This window comes from Equus quagga, chromosome 1 (assembly GCF_021613505.1).
Source record: "Equus quagga isolate Etosha38 chromosome 1, UCLA_HA_Equagga_1.0, whole genome shotgun sequence".
NCBI classification, from domain to species: Eukaryota; Metazoa; Chordata; class Mammalia; order Perissodactyla; family Equidae; genus Equus; species Equus quagga.
In genome coordinates, this window is record NC_060267.1 from 19,504,934 (window position 1) to 19,522,495 (window position 17,562).

At 38.6% G+C, this 17,562-nt stretch overlaps 1 protein-coding gene and 2 pseudogenes across 1 annotated transcript; all 3 read right to left on the reverse strand.

The window, feature by feature from the left end:
• Positions 1–370: 370 nt before the first annotated feature.
• On the reverse strand, positions 371–1,339 carry LOC124227266 (olfactory receptor 8S1-like; annotated as a pseudogene).
• Positions 1,340–9,141: 7,802 nt separating this feature from the next.
• LOC124228461 (olfactory receptor 8S1-like) lies at positions 9,142–11,139 on the reverse strand. The gene is made up of 2 exons (XM_046643004.1): positions 10,213–11,139; positions 9,142–9,144 (listed from the first exon to the last, which is right to left on the reverse strand). The coding sequence occupies exons 1-2, from the start codon at positions 11,137–11,139 to the stop codon at positions 9,142–9,144; spliced, it is 930 nt and encodes a 309-aa protein (XP_046498960.1).
• A 3,507-nt stretch (positions 11,140–14,646) lies between these two features.
• Positions 14,647–15,620, reverse strand: LOC124227342 (olfactory receptor 8S1-like; annotated as a pseudogene).
• Between the last annotated feature and the right edge of the window lie 1,942 nt (positions 15,621–17,562).

Here is a 17,562-nt window from a genome sequence, read left to right on the forward strand (position 1 = left end):
AAGTCTATTACTGTTTTTACTCAACCATTCAGAACCTCTATTTAAGTGTGAATTTGTGGCTTCCATTGACTTTTCCTAAAGTCAATTACTAATAATGACTGAAGACACAAACATTTACCTAATAAGAAGATTAAAGTGATTATTGGGTGGGTACTGGGAACAATGAATTAACACTTTCATGAAAACATTTTCTAAATTGAGATAGTTATTTAGCCCATTGTTTTCCCTCTACTTGGACTAAATAAACACCTTTCTAATATCTCCATGTTCATTTTTTATGTACTGCCTATTTATCTTGTAACATCTGACATTGTGTAGAGCCAGGAAGTTTTTCTTAATGTCATCTCACTCATGTGTGGCTAGTATCATATTATACTGATTCCCCATTATCCTTTAGTGTTATCTTTCCACTAGGAAAATGGCAAACACTTCCCAGTGTTCTTCTCACAGCTGCCTTCACCTCCTTGTTCTTCACGCTGTAGATGAGAGGATTCAGCGTGGGAGTGACCACACTGTACTGCACAGAGAAGATCAATTCCAGGGAGGATCCTGAGATTGGCATGAGATAGCAGCAAAACCCTGAGCCATAGAAGAAGCTCCCTGCAGTGAGGTGGGAGGAGCAGGTGGAGAAGGCCTTACTTCTGCCTGAGGTTGAGCTGATGCTCAGGATGGTGGAGACAACATGAGCATAGGATGAGATGATTGGGAGGAGGGTCCCAAGCCCAAGCAGCTGTGTGGAGCAGAACAGGACTAGGAGATTGGTGGAGACATCAGAGCAGGACAGAGGGAAGAGAGAGGGCACCTCACAGCTTTAATGACTGATGGTATATTTCTCACAAAAGTCTAGGCTAGCAGTTAGGAGGATGTTGATAAGAGCATTAAAAAAAAAAACAACCAAGCTCCATGATTCCCACACAAGCTGCACACACAGCTGTTTCCTCATCATCTGTTCATAGAGCAGAGGGTTTCAGAGGGGAACATAACAGTCATAGGCCATCACGGAGAGCAGAAAGCCCTCAGTCTCTGCAGTGATAAATATAGAGAAGCCTTATGCCAGGGATCCCCTTGCTGAGATGGTTTTTGTCTCATATACGATGTTCTTCAGTGTCTTGGGCACAGTAACTGAAGAGAAACAAAGATCCAGGAAAGAGAGGTGACTCAGAAAGAAGTACATGGGTATGTGGAGGTGGGACTTAGCCCTGATCACCAGCAGCATGGTCTGATTCCCCATTATGGTCACGTGGTAAATATCTAGGAACAGCACAAGGAGTGTAGACTGAATGTGAGGGTCAATAGACAGCCTGAGGAGGAGGAATTCAGTGATAGTGCTATGGTTCCTCAAGGCCTTTTACATAGTTTATTGCTAGAAATAATATGAAGAGCCATGGCAGCAAAATTCTACTATCCCCCAATGATTTTCTCATTGCATTGATTCTCTTTTCCTATCACTATTATTCAGTAAACATTTTTACTCTCTACTATTGCTTAGGTTTGTGTTAGTCACTTGGAACATAAAGAACATTAAGCTTATTTCCTCCTCTTAAAATGCTCCCACTCAATCAAATAACGTGGATACAAAGCCAACAAAAAATAATAACACAATATAAATTATGCAATGGGTGCTGCAATTATGATTTAGAGAGGGCTCAGTAGTAACATTACATTGAGGAAATTTGAGCAAAACTTTTAAGAAAGTATACGATTGCTTTTGGAAAATGTTTATCTCAGACACATTTGGTTTGCATGAACAATGTGTTCAAAGGCTCAGAACTGAGAAAAATCAAGCGATGTTTGGTAAAACATGGGTAGTTCTGAAAAGTTGATGTAGAGTATGAGTGGGTGTCATGGATTCATTGCTAAACGTGGGCTCCTGCTTCACACTAGGTTCGAATCCCAGCTCTTCCACTAATTAGCTATTTGACTTTGTATAAGCTAAATAAAGCCCTGTGCCTCAATCTGTTCATGTATAAATGCACATAATAACAGTGCCACAGAGGGGTTCTAGGATTAAATATTAAATTATATATAAAGCTCTTCAAAAGCACCTATTCCTAAGTATTCCATTGAAACTGTGATATATATAGAATGAATACTATTTAGCCTTAAAATTTATGTAGAGAGAGAATTTATATACATATATTTATTTATAAATATATAATTATATACATATATAAGTCAATAAATGGAATATTATTGAGCTTAAAAAATAAGGAGATCCTGCCATTTGGCAAAATGGGAGACCTAGAAAGACATTGATGCTAAGTGAAATATGCCCGACACAGAAGGAAAAATACTGTTTGCTCTCATTTATTTGTGGTGTCTAAAAAAGTCAAATCATAGAAGCAGAGAGTAGAAGTGGAGTTACCAGGGGCAAGGAAGTGTAAGAATGGGGAGATGTTGGTCAAAGGACACAGGTTAGAATTATGTAGGATGAAAAAGTCTTGGAACTGACTGGGCAGTTTGATGAATACAGCTAATAATCCTGGACTGTAAACTGAAAAAGAAAAAGAAAAGGAAGATTGGATACAGCAAGGGGGAAAACAGAAATTGGAAAAAAATAAAGTTTTGAGTTAAGACTTGTTTGACAAACCAGTCACATAATTACATATATATACATAAAAATTCCACTCACTTCCTCCACACACATACAGCATGCTTGTTTTGAAAACATGTGATATTACTTTACTTTTAATTTTATATCATTCTGCACCTTTTATTTTATTTTTAATAATATGTACGCATTTTTTTGAAAGTTAAGGTGTAACTCTCAAGGAAAAATTCATTATTTATTATTATCATTTCTTGAGATTAAAAGGCTAGGCAAAATTACCTAAATTCTCATATAGGGTGATGCACTATCAAAGACCAAAGTTGTTGCTGCTAATGCTGTTGTTTTGTCATTATTTTATATGGCTTTATCAAGAGAGGTGTAACATAACCACACTGAAATTTCTCACGGTAGCTGCCCTCCTTTGCTCATGACCCCAGTTGTAAAGTAAGTTGGAAGTTTACAATTATTTTGGAGTGGAGCCCATCACCACTTTGCTGTTACTATGGGCACCTTCACAAAGAAAAGAAGGTACGTAATTGCCTCAATGGTTATAGGGGCAAGACTGCGGAGATGACAAGGGAGAGAGAAAGTGGTTAGGACTCAGTGTAGTCCTCTGAGCCCACCCAGAAGAGCGTTAGTAGGACGGATGTGTATTCCAGGACAAGAAAGAATCTCTAGAAAAGTAAGCAAGAGGAATGCTTGAAAGGTTTCATGCCAGGGAATACTTGAATGGGTATCCTGGCTATAGCAGCAGCCAGCAGAGAGGACTCTACCCAGTATTGTACTTTCGGGACCATGCTCCCAGGCAGAATAGGAAACACATTTGGGAAGTCATCTTTTAGGACAGTGAGAATTTGACTCAGGGCTCCTAATTCCTGTGAGAAACACGCACTGTTGCTAATCCCTGCCCCACAGGAAAAAGGCTCCACTCACCAAATTTGCTCATACTCAGAGGCCAGTTTTAAACAGGAATAGAGCATTCAATCCTTTATATTCCTCTATCATACAGATATTTAGATTAACTTTCTGGCTTTCATCCTGAGACACTGTCCTCAGTCTTCATATGCCAAGTTTCTCCTTCATGGCTAGATGGTGTTCATGCCCCTCAACTCTGTTTCTCACAATCCTTCAGGTTTGGATTACAACATTACTCCATTTCCTAGAACATCGGCTGTTTACCCATGACTTCCAGCTTTGGCCTTCTAGCCTAAACTCTCACTTTGGGTCAGCCATCGGACTCATTATGATGGCTCATTCAGTTTCCTTGTTCTGGTCATTCCTAGTACGTCTGAAGTGCAGCCAAGGGGAAGTTCTGATTCCTTAATTAATAACTCTTTAGCCATAAACCCAGCCGCAAAGTTCTTCCCATACCCCAAACACACATTACCCATGTATCCTGTCCGATAGGGAAATCTGCTCTCCAACTTGGCTGCAGGACTTTTATTTAGATTTATCTACTAAGTGGAGGATGAACTGGGGAAAGTGGCTTCTAAGTCTTGTATCATGGTAGAGTTTATAAAATCCTATTGATGATGAAATGTTTTACTGAATTCTACACTAAAAAAGTTAAATAGCAATAGGGCAGTTCCTTTTTTCAAAAAGTCTCAAATTCTTTGGTTTTCTGTTTCTAACGTTATGTCTCAGCCATGTGTAGTACTGTTTTGGTTTAACCAGTCTGCAGAGCAGCTCTGTTTAGTCAACTGATTGGTTTGATTCCTTGCTCTTGGTAATAGTTTGTATGTTCTATAATCACAACTTGAAGCGAGACTTAATTGTCAAGAACCTTAGCAACATTGACATTTTTGAGGATAAGTGAGGATCTCTCATATCTGTGATCTTGTAACATCTGGGTGATGCAATGACCTATGATCATTAATTTTAAACTCTTCTGAGTCTAGCGGGAGTTGAAAGTAGACAGAATAGCCAAAGTGTTATTTGCCTGGCTCCGCAAGCAGGAAAGGAAAAGTTTTCAATTTGCCATCTAAGGGCTGCATCTTCTCTGTGGGTCTTAGGTAAAAACACCTCCAGTTAAATTTGGTGTCTAAAAGTGATTTTTTTGAGCAAAGAAGTAAAAAGAAAAAATAAGTTAGCATTTTTTATTTTAACATTTTTTATTTTACAGTCTTTTCTTAAACTGTCTGTTCACATCCATTTGCTTTGATGGATCCAGTTAGATTCCTACACAGGACACTGTTACAATTTGTGCACTCCTAGCCCTTGGGTGTGTTTAGGGAAGTTTTGTTTAATAAGTTTATTATGATCTTATGTAAGAATAGATTGCTTTATGAATAAAAATTTCTATTTATTTCCTACAATCAGCTATAAGATTTTCAGTCAAACTTAACTGTTCTGGCATAATATATTTTTCCCCACTGTTACTTGCCAATTATGAAAGTAAGTAATGGTAATACAATTAAAGGATTTTTGGAATAGTCAAGTCTACTTTTCAGATATTTTCTCTTTTTTAACTATATGGAGTGGTGAGGTATTTTTTTTTCTGATTATAATATTAATATATTCTTGTACCTAAGGACTTCTACATGCACATATGCGTATTTTCAAGGGTTCTGTGAAAGTTTGATATAACTACTTCCCCCATATGAAAATTATATGAATCCATCTTTGATTATATGTGTATATGTGTGCGTCCAAGTAAAAAGATATATATTCAAAGAGTTATGGTAGCTTTGGTATAGTGTACCATGATGAATGATATTTATTATCCAGTTATTGGCTGTTATTTCCTAAAACAAAAGATTAATTAATTGAAATTCACTAATATTAAAATTATGGATTTCTATTAATTGAATGACAACATTAAGAAAGTGAAAACAGCCACCAATTGAGAGAAGATAAATACATTACATATGTATGAAAAAGAGATATATGTAGAATATAAAAAGATCTCCTGGGGATGGCCCCATGGATTAGTGGTTAAGTTTGGTGTGCTCCACTTTGGTGGCCCAGGTTTGCAGGTTCAGATCCCAGGCGTGGACCAACACCACTCTGTCAGGCATGCTGTTGTGGCACCCTCCCAAACAAAATGGAGGAAGACTGGCACAGATCTTAGCTCAGGGCTAATCTTCCTCAAGCAGAAAAAGAGGAAGATTGGCAACAGATGTTAGCTCAGAGTTAATCTTCTTCAGAAAAAAAAATCTTCTTCAAATAAATAATAAAATGTCAAATAGACAATTTAAAATTAGGCAAAAGAGTTAAACTGTCCCTTCACAAAGGAGGATTTCAAAATAATCAATAAACAAATTAATATATGCTGAACATTATTCAGGAAGTGCAATTTAAATTGCAATGAGATAATGCTATACCCTACCCCATAATCTATCATTTGCCTATTTAAAAATTATTTGAACTTGACGCACATATTTTATACTCTTTTATAATGAAATATTTAACAATAATAAAAAATAAATAAATTACTAATGTTTCAATAATAAAAAAGAAAAATGTATGGAACATTATAGTTAAATTAAAAACATGAGCATGAACTGGTCCCTTTAAGAGATTCCCCCTCAAGAACCTGTCCTGCCTCTGTTGTCATCCACCTTGCAGGAATACCCTTCAGATATGATAGGGAGAGTGATGTTCCCAGTATATCAGTGCTCAAACACAATCATAAGTTCACCCATCCTATAAATAACACTCAGGTATGTGCTGGGGTTATTACCAGTTATTTACACTGGAGAGGCCATCTTACAAATAACCAGATTCTCCAAGCATCTGAGAACCATATGGAATCCTTAATCTGGTCAGGAATTATGGTCAACAGTCTGTGAGCATTAAAGCCCAAGGGAGCAGCCCCAGCATCGGAGAGAGCCCTCCTGAACCTTGGGATCTATAGGGCTGCCTTTATGCTATTATATTGTCTTACCCCTTCCTCTTTGCCCTGTAGGGTATTTGCCTGAGTCTTCATTATTTTTCTCTCAATCATTGTCCTTCAAGTGACATCAGAACACTGACTCTACCCATCATATGTAGAGTGATATCAACAGGTCACCCCTGGTCCCAGGCTCTCTTTCATTCTAAGAATTTTAAATGCTTTTGACAAAAGCTACCTGACAAGCTGCATCAGCTAGAGGGGGCAGATCAAAGGCAAACCTGTGTCCTACCCCTTCAAGTAACCACTAAACAAGTCAAAATATACAACCACAATTTTTGAAAACAAGGTCTGTATGGCCTTTTCCTAGCACCAGCAAGCTGCACCAGAAACACAGGCCCTAACCCTACAGCCTCTGATGAGCTGAGGATGGGAAATGGTAGGCAAGATGGCAAAAACACCACAATACTTTCTTACTGAAATTTAGCAGCCTTTTTCTTTTTTAGGTATTGCCTTGCTTGCCATAAGTCTTTGATCAGGTTCCAGAGTTTCAAGAAAGTGGATTCTGTTACTTTTTGCAGCTTCGTGGTTGCTTCAGTGGAGGGACCCACTCAATGGCTCCCTACTCCACCAGTGTCTATGTACCTTATTTATTTTTGAATCTCTGCTTTAAGATCCACATGCATTTACGAAGTTATATCTTTTCAGACGTTTTGACTCCTTTATCATTATGTAGTGTACCTCTATTGCTGATAATCTTTCTTATTCTGAAGTATACTTTGAAATTAAAATAGTTACTCTGGGTTTCTTTTGGTTAGTCTTTCATGGTATATTTTTGTCCATCATTTTTTTTCCCACTTATTTGTGTCATATATTTGAAATTGGTTTCTATAGTTAGGGCTTGCTTTTTAGTGAAATCTGCTAATATCCCTACTTTACGTTTTTAGACCATTTATATTTAAATTCAGTTTTAATATAGTTGGATTAAGATCTACCACCTTCTTAACTTTCTATTTGTTCTGTTTCTTTTTTTCTTCTTTTTCTGCCTTCTCCTGTTTAGTTGTGTATTTTTAACAGTCCATCGTATCTCCTTTATTAACTTATTATTTATATCTCTTCTAAAAACTTTTTTTAGTGGTTGCCCTAGGATTTAACCATATTATTTTTAAATAATCTGAATATATCTTCAAAAATATTTTGCCTTGTCAGAAGGTGCATTTGGCACCTGAGAAGGGTGCCAAAGCTGTTGGTTAGAGACCCAAATATGAAAACTTCCATCTTAGGCCAAAGGGTATAGAATCCCTTAGTGAGGCAAGCAGCAGCCTATGTGAGTTTTTTTAACACATCACAGTGGAGTGCCAAAACCAAAGTGTCTGATGGGTGTAACTTCCTATGAGTGAAAAGAAGTGAGTCACAACTATACATATTTCATAGTTCTATTTATTTGAAGTTCACAGACAGGCAAAACTAAATTATATAAAGAAAATCAAAGAAAATTCAGAGTAGTGGTCAGTTTGGGGGAGTGGAGAAGAGGTCGTGAAGTGAATAATTTCTTAAACTGAGTATTGGGTACGTGAGCGTTCATTTCATAATCATTCTTTAACTGGTACACACGTGTTTTGTACATTTTTTTTGTAAGAGTGATATTTTTATAAGATAAAATGATAAAAGAAATAGAATAGGCTGCAAGGGTTTTAATAGTAAAAAAGCAAAGAACATAATGAAACTAGGGTAAAATTGAAAAACTTAGCAGGAACTGTCACCTTGCAAGTCTCCTTTTCTGGCATATTTGCTACGCTTTTTTGTCACCCGTCCTAGAGGACGAATCTTCAGGCCTGATAAGGGAAAGATGTTCCTGGGAAATTAATACTGAGAATTTTCCCTCAAATTCAACTTCTCAGTAATAAGCACTCAGGTTTATGCTAGGATTGTTACTAGTTACTTATACTTCTTGGGAAGGCCAATATGCAGGCAGTCTCCTTGAATTTCTGGAGGCCAGAAGGGCAGAAAAATCCTTGGGAGAATGGTACAAAGAGCTTCTCTAAGGCCTAGACAGGATCCTTTCACTGATCAGTCGCTATAGTAAGCAGTGGGGTTCTATCGTGGGCATCGAAGTTCAAGGGTATTCCTCCTCCAACGAAGAGAACACTGCTGAGCCTCTTGATTTATAGGGAAGTCTTCACACAGTTATGATTTCATGTCTTTGACTTATACTTAGGGAATTTGACTAAGTCTGTTCGTATCTTTCTCTCAATCACTGTCATCTGGCGGCATCTGTGCACTGACTATAAGCAGCCATCATCCCAAGGTGTAGTTCCTTATGCTCCCCTTGGGGAAGGGGAAGCTTGACCTTAGAGGGTTGCTGGTGTTGAAACTTAGGTCAAAGAAACCAAGAAAGTCCTTGAATATCCTGTTGTCTGTGGAGGGGGATAATGTATTTAAAGTTTTCTGGAGTATCAATTGGGAAGAGGCTCCAATTTTGAGTTATCAATGGGCAGATGAGGATGAAAAGTCTTTATAACTGACAATTGGAATAAAGTGAGTTTCTGAAAGAAGCTTGAGAAAAGTGCAAGTTAATATTAAGTAAATTCAATCACTTGTACTTAGGTTTTGCCCCTTTTCACTGAAATACAGTGAACTAGACAACTGTAAAATATGTATTAAACAGATCAGAAGCACTGTGAGAATGGATTTATGGTTTTTTTTTATTATTTTTTTTTAAAGATTTTATTTTTTTCCTTTTTCTCCCCAAAGCCCCCTAGTACATAGTTGTATATTTCGTTGTGGGTCCTTCTAGTTGTGGCATGTGGGACGCTACCTCAGCGTGGTTTGATGAGCAGTGCCATGTCCACGCCCAGGATTCGAACCAACGAAACACTGGGCCGCCTGCAGCGGAGCGCGCGAACTTAACCACTCGGCCACGGGGCCAGTGCCTGGATTTATGTTTTATAGCTAAAAATGAATTATGCAAGAGTGCTGCAGTGCCTTAAAATCAGCAAATCAGCAGCCACTAAACACTGACCAGTTGTTTGACAGCTGAAAGATGAAAGACGAAGATGATTTCAGGATTTGTTCGTGATGAGATCAAAACCAGATTATTTGTCTAGGACACATAACCTGCACTCTACAAGGAAAAGAACATTGATGAGACCAGCTAATTGGAGAAATTACAAATCTTCATGAAGACTGTGAGAGAAACGAAGTTTCTAGAGCCACAGAGCCTCCTTGCAGCCTTTCACACTGGAGATCTGGCCACCACAGTGCACATACAGAAAAGTTCTTGGAAATTTTATGAGTCTGAGCTCTCTCTCAATATGTTCATTGTCTCTCTGCAGAACTTTTAGATTTTCATACCAATGTTCTATAGCCACCCAGTTGGAATTCTTTATCTTTCTCCTCATCTACTCTTATCTATGACTTTTCTCTCTTATATATCCAGGACCCTACATTCTTATCAAATGTATGGCTTTCAGTGTATTCCCCAAAGTCAATAAAAAATAATGATAGATTCATGATAGTAATGACTTTACTGAATGCAAAGGCTAAGGCGAATGTTTTAGAATGAGAAAAAAGGAGCCAGTATGTTCATAACAAAACTTTCTAGATTATTATTTTTAATCATTGGCTTTGCCTTTAGAAGGAATGAAAGTGAACTATCCTTCTTATAATAACTCCATCCCATTCTATGATGCACTTTTAATTTAGTTTGCAGCATGCGACATTTAGGTAGTCAGGAGTCGTCCTTCTTGATGTAAACTCACCTAATGTCCTTTTGAATGCAGTTTTATTCAATTCCCTATGATGCTCTGTTTTTATTTCAGGACCTGATATGTTGTACATACTTTTCCAAAGTTCTTTTCAGAGCTGCCTTTACTTCCTTGTTCTTCAGGCTGTAGATGAGAGGATTCAGCATGGGAGTGACTACATTATATTGCACAGAGAAGATCAACTCCATGCTGGAACCTGAATTTGGCATGAGATAGCGGAGAAACCCTGAGCCATAGTAAAGTGTCACTGCAGTGAGGTGGGAGGAGCAGGTGGAGAAGGTCTTGCTTCTGCCTGAGTTGGAGCTGATGCTCAGGATGGTGGCAATAATGCGGGCATAGGATAAGAAGACCAAAAGGAAGGTTCCCAGCCCATGCAGAAGAGTGGAGCAGAGCAAGACAATCAGGTTTCTGGAGGTATCAGAGCAGGACAAAGGGAGGAGAGAGGGCATTTCACAGCTGTAGTGGGGGATGATTTTGGCCTCACAGAAGACCATGTTTGTAGCTAAGCAGATGTTGATGAGTGCATCCAGAAAGCCAAGTCCCCATGATCCCCACACAAGCTGCATATACAGCTGTTTACTCATGATCTGTCCATAGAGCAGAGGGTGGCAGATGGCAGCATAACGGTCATAGGCCATGACTGAGAGCAGACAGGCTTCAGTCCCTGCAGCAACACACACAAAGAAGACCTGAGCCAAGCAACCCTCTACTGATATAGTTTTCCTTTGAGACAGAAGGTTCTCCAGCATCTTGGGCACAGTGACTGAAGAGAAAGAGATATCAACAAAAGAGAGGTGACTCAGGAAGAAGTACATGGGGGTGTGGAGGTGGGAATCAGCCCTGATCACCAACAGCATCATCACATTCCCCATTATGGTCAGAATGTAAATCTCCAGGAAGATCACAAAGAGCAGAGCCTTGACATTGGGGTTGTCAGACAGTCCAATGAGAATAAACTCTGTGATGTTGCTGTGGTTCCCCAAGGCCATTTACAAAGGCCTCTCTCTAGAAATAATGTAAAAAGACATGGGAGCAAAAGGCCTATTATCTTCGAAGGAATTTTCTCATTGCATTGATTCTCTTTTAATATCACTGTTGCTTAGTAAACACTTTTGATTTCTATTATGACCTAGTTTTTGTGTCAACCACTTAACATAAAGAGATGATTAAGATATAATCCCTGAGCTTAATATTTTCCATTGAAGAAATGGATATAAAGACAAAATATAACTGCAATTAAGGCAATGGGAGCTCAAATAGTGATTTAGCAAGAGTCAATAATGACACTACTTGGATTGAAATTGACAAGATTTTTAAGAAAGCATATAATTACTCTTGGAAATATGTTTCTGACAGCTATTTAGTTTGTATGAACAATGTGTTCAGAGGCTCAGAACTGAGAAAAATCAAGCCATGTTTGGTGAAACATGAGTAGTTCTGGTAAGCTGATGTGTAGGGGATAAGTGGGCATCAAAAATCAGTGGTTGAACATGCAGGCTCCTGTGTCAGACTAGGTTCGTATCCCAGCTCTAGCAATAGTTAGCTATGCCACTTTGTACTAGATACATGAACGTCTGTGCCTTGATTTCCTTATGTATAAATGCAGATAATAACAGTATCATGGAAAATTTTTAGAAAAATATGAGATAATGAGATATGAGTTCTTCACAAGTACCTACTCCTATCTATTATTATTATTATTATTATTATTCTTTCTTTAGATTGTAACTATAGGTAAAAGTCACTTAAATTCTCATATAGGTTGAAGCACTTTGAAGATTAACTTGTTGCTGCTGATGCTGCTGTTGCTGTTGTCACATTATATGCCTTTATCAGGAGGTGCAAGAAAATCATATTGAAATCACTCCCAATAGCTGTTCTCTTCTGCTCATGACCCAAGCTGGAAGGCAAATTGGAAGTTTAGAATTATTTGAGAGAGAGTGGAGCCTGTCTCTACTTTCCTAATACTGTGAGTGCTTTCACTAAGAATGGAAGGTGTGTAATTGCTGTAATAAGTAGAACAGCAAGCCTGCAGAGATGACTCAGCGGAGAGAAAGTGATTGGGACTCAGTGTAGACCCCTGGGCCTGCTCTGATGGGTATTACTAGGATGAATGTGAACCCTGGAACAGGCCAGAATCTGGAGAAAAGTAAGCAAGGGGGATGCTTGAAAGGTTTCATACCAGGAAATACTTGAATGGGTATCCTGGCTGTAGCAGCAACCAGAGAGAGGACTCTGCCCAGTACTACACATTCTGGACCATGCTCCCAGACAGTATAGGAAACAAGTTTGGAACGTCATCCTGTAGGACAGTGAGAATTTCACTCAGAGCTCCTAGCTTCTGTTAGAAACACCTACTGCTGCTAATCTCTGCCCCACTAAGGTTCCACCCACTAACTTTTCTCTATTCATCCTCAGAGGACTGTTTCAAACAGGAATAGAGCATTCACTCCTTTATATGTATTCCTCTGTCATACAGATTTTAGATTAGTTTTCTGGCTTTCATCCTGAGACATTGCTCTCAGTCTTCATATGCAAATTTATCCTTCATGACCAGCTTGTATTCATGTCCCTCAACTCTGTTTTTCATACGTCTTCAGGTCTGGATTACAACATTGCGTAATTTCCTGAAATACTATTTACCCACGACTCCCAGCTTTGCCATACACCCTAAAGTCTGACCTTGGGTCACCCACAGGACCCATTTTGGTGGCTGTCAATTTCCTAGTTCTGGGCATTCCCAGTAAGTCTAAAGCCCAGTCAAGCAGTAGTTCTGATTCCTTATTTATTAGTCCCTTATCCACAAACCTAGCCTCAAAATCCTTCCCACACCCCAAACACACTTTACCTGTATCTCCTGTCCAATAAGGCAATCCAGTCTCCAGTTTGACTGTAAGATTTTGATTTAGATTCATCTGTGAAGAAGGAAGATGACCTGGAGAGAGTGGCTTCTTGAGTCTTGTATCATGGTAGAGTTTATAAAATCCTATTGATGATGGAAATGTTTCACTGAATTCTACACTAAAAAATTTATACAGCCATAGGGCAGTTCTTTCTCAGAAGAGTCTTAAATAATTTAGTTTTTTGTGTTTCTATTATCGCATCTCAGTGACACATATTATTGTTTGGGTTTAACCAGTCCACAAATCAGCTATGCTTAGGCAGCTGTTTGGTTTGATATCTGGCCCTTGGCAGCCCAGGGGATAGCGAGGTCAATAGCATTTATATTTTATAGTCACAATCTAAAGTCGGATTTAGTTTTCAATATTGAATTTTACAAGGACCAACAAGAAGCACTTAGGTGTGGCCTTTGAAATGTCTGAATGATGCGACGACCTATAATCATCAATTATAAACTCTTATGAGTCTAGTGGGAATTAAAAGTAGAGAGAGTGGCCAAAAGGGCATTTGCTCCCTCCCCAAGCAGGAAAGGAATAGTTTTCAATTTATACTCTAAGGGATATGTCTTCTCTCTGGAACTTCTCAGGCAAAATCAAATCCAGCTAAATTTGCGGTGTAAAGTGATTTGTTGGTTAAATGAAGACATAAAAAAAGTTAACAAGCACAGTTAATTGTCTAACCTATTTATTCAAATCAATTTCTTTATGAATACATTTAGATTTCTAAATGAAACTCTATTAGAGTTTGAGTGCTCCAAATTTGGGAGTATTTAGTGAAGCACTTGTTTAAAAAGTTTATTGTAATCTTAAGCATAAATAAACCATTACATAAATCAAAATTTTCTTTTATTTATTTACAATGAGCTATAGGTTTTAGTCAAACTAGACTGTCCCGGCATAATTTTTTCGTTACTCTTACTTGTCAATTAAATAAGTAACAAATGTAACATGATTCAAGCATATTTGGAACAATTAAGTCCATATTTTAGAATGTTTGCTCTCTTTGTTAATCTATAGATTGATTTTAAAGTTTTTAAAAAAATTATTGATAACATTCATTCACTCCTGTATCTAAAAATTTCTACATCTATGAATGTGCACATTTAAGGGTTTTGTAGCAAGAAACAATAGAGTTTTTGGAAAGTTTATCTGAGTTTGTTCTCTGCCCAAATATACAAAAGCAATTTCTTCAGCAATCTCAGTTCATTTTGCCTATATCCAAGGGCCACTCAGTAGAATTTCATTATTCTCCTTCCATAACCTGAAGTCTATCTTTGTTTTTATTCAACTGTCCAGAACCTTTATTTAATATTGAAGTTATGGCTTTCATGGAATTCCCTAAACTCAATTACAAAAAATGATTTAAGTTGCAAATATTTTGCTTAATAAGAAGATCAAAGTGAATATTTGAGGAGTATTGAGAATCAACACTTCCATTTCCATATTTTCTAAATTGAGATAGTAATTTATCCCATTGTTTTCCCTTTATTTGTACTAAGCTGACACCTTTACAACACCTCTGCATTCATGTCTTAAGGACTGTTAACTTATGTTCCAACATCTGACATTATGTAGACCTAGGACGTTTTCCTAATGTCAAGTCCCATAATGTCTGCCTAGTATCATATCTTCTACCAGTAACATGGAAAGTGCTTTCTCAGTGTTTCTCACAGATGCCTTCATCTCCTTGTTCTTCAGGCTGTAGACAAAAAGATTCAGCATGGGAGTGACAACACCATACTGCACAGAGAAGATCAATTCCAGTGGGGAGCCTGAGATAGGCATGAGATAGCGTAGAAAAGCAGATCCATAGAAGAAGTACACCACAATGATATGGGAGGAGCAAGTAGAGAAGGCCGCGCTTCTGTCTGAAGTAGAGTTGATGCTGAGGATGGTGGAGACAATGTGGGCATAGGAAGAGATGATTAGGAAGAAGGCCCCAAACCCATGTAGAAGGGTGGAGCAGAGCAAGACTATGTGGTTGGTGGAGACATCAGATAAGGACAGAAGAAAGAGAAAGAGCACCTCACAGATGTAGTAGTTGATGGTATGTTTCTCACAGAAGTCCAGGCTGGCAGCTAGGATGATGTTGATAAGCACATTAAAAAAAACCCCAAGCCCCATGAACCCTATACAAGCTGCACACACAGCCTTTTCCTCATCATGTGTCTATAGAGCGGAGGGAGGCAGATGGAAGCATAACAGTCATAGGCCATTAAATACTGAGAGCAGAAAACCTCAGGCCTTGCAGTGATGAACACAAAGAAGCCTTGTGCCAGGCAGCCCCTTACTGAGATGGCTTTTGTCTCAGATAGAAAGTCCTTCAGCATCTTAGGCATGATGAGTGAAGATAAACAAACATCCAGGAAAGAGAGTTGACTCAGGAAGAAGTACATGGGTGTGAGGAGGTGAGAATCAGCTTAGATTACTAACAGCATCATCAGATTCCCCATTATTGTCAGGAGGAAAATATCCAGGAACAACAAAAGGAGCAGAGCCTGGATGTGGAGGTCAGCAGAGAGTCCAAGGAGGGTGAACTCTCTGATGGTGCTGTGCTTCCCCAATTCCATTTACAAAGGCCTTTCCCTAGAACTAATATGAAAAGCCATGGCATCAAAGTTCTACTATCCCTAAGGAATTTTCTCATTGCATTGATTCTCTTTAATATCACTATTATTCAGCAAACAATTCTGCTTTCTACTAATGCATATACTTCATTTAAGTCACTTGGAACATAAGGATAATTGAAATATGGTCCAGGCTTTTGAAATGCTCCCACTTATGGTGACACCAGTAGCATGATGTCATAAGATGCTTCTCTTTTTTATCTTCCTTTTTAATGAATGAATTTTGCATCCATACAGAAACAAGAACATCTAGGTGGGGGTTTACAGACTTTGTATCTTGCTCCAAGGGCCCTAGGATGAATCTTACTCACCAGTGTAGCTGGTAGGAGATAAACAAACCTCCATATGGGCTGCAGCACTAGCAGAGCCAGGGACACCGCCTATATCCTTCTCACTGCTCTTGGATAAGAATCAGGCGAGTGATGAATTAGGCAGACAAGTACCCATGAGAGAGAACTGGCAAAAGTCCAGCCCTCCCAAAGGGATAATCCAACACACCAGTGGAATAAAAACAGAAGAAAAAAGAAATGTATGAGTTTGCTTGCATTGCATGTGAGTCTGGTTGCAGTGGAGGTGGGTAAGAGAAACTTTTTTGGCACCCCCCAGAAGGTGCTGAAGGGGTTGATTTATGTGGCAGAGGTGATCCCTCCCCTGGGCAAAGAGGAGGGTGGTGAAAGAGAGCCCAGCTATCCCAGCTGGCTGGATGCAGCTGAATAAATCCATTTCTCATCACCAGCACCTGGAGTACTAATGTGGGAGCTCTGAAACTGGCAGGAGGGAGGATATTGAGAAAGAGGTAGATAAGAATTTCAAATGGCCTTGAAGGGATTGTGCTCAGCATAAAGTCCACCTACGTGCCTCTGGGAACACCATCTCTTGGGATTACCCTCCTGGGTCTGTGGGAGCCCCAAATGTACTGAGTGCTAGACCTACACCTCCCCCAATTCTGTTGCCATCTCCTTATGTATGCTCCTGAGTGTGTCTGCCAAAGTGAACTCTGGTAGACAAGAAGCATGCTCAGAAAATAGGCCATGGTTTCTGGGCAAGGGAGAAACCAAACACTGAGCTATAGCAAACCTTCTGGAATACAAAAGAGAGATTCTAATAGCCAACCTGGTGAATTGTAAGAACTAAATAAGACATATGAACTTAGTTAAGGAGGTATCCACTACTTCAAATGTGAAAGCAGCAGCACATAGCTACAAACAATATGAAAAATTAAGGAAATATGGCATCACAAAAATAAAATGATAATTCTCCAGTAACTGAACTCAAAGATGTAGAATATTGCAATCTAACTGGTAAAGAATAGCTGTTATGAAGAAATTCAACAAGCTATAAGAAAACTCAGAAAGACAATTCACTGGAAGCAGGAATAAAATTAATGAACAGAAGGAGTTCTTTACTAAAGTGATTGAAATGATAAAAAAAAGAACCAAACAGAAATTCTGGAGCTGAAGTTCTCAGTGAATGAAATCAAGAATGCAATAGAAAGCATCTGTAGTAGGGCAGACCAGATAGAAGAAAGAACAGGTGGCTTGAAGGATAGGAATATAGAAATAATACACTTAGAAGAAAATACAGAACTAAGATTTAAAAACAGTGTTGAAAGCCTACAAGAGCTATCAGAGTCCATCAGAAAGGCAAATATCCAAATAATTGGGGTTCTAGAAGGAGAAGAGAAGGAGAAGGGGCCAGAGAGTTTATTTAAAGCAATAAAAGATGAGACCTTCCCAAACCTGAGTAAAGACTTGAACATACAAGTCTACAAAGCTAAGTGAACACCCCATTAACTCAATGCAAATAGATCTTCTCCAAGACACATTATTATGAAACTGTCAAAAATTAATGACAAAGAATGCATCTTAAAGGCAGCCAGAAATCA

Bases quoted from the DNA above. Each gene is read 5' to 3' on its own strand.
- LOC124228461 (XM_046643004.1), bottom strand. From the start codon at position 11,139: ATGGCCTTGGGGAACCACAGCAACATCACAGAGTTTATTCTCATTGGA.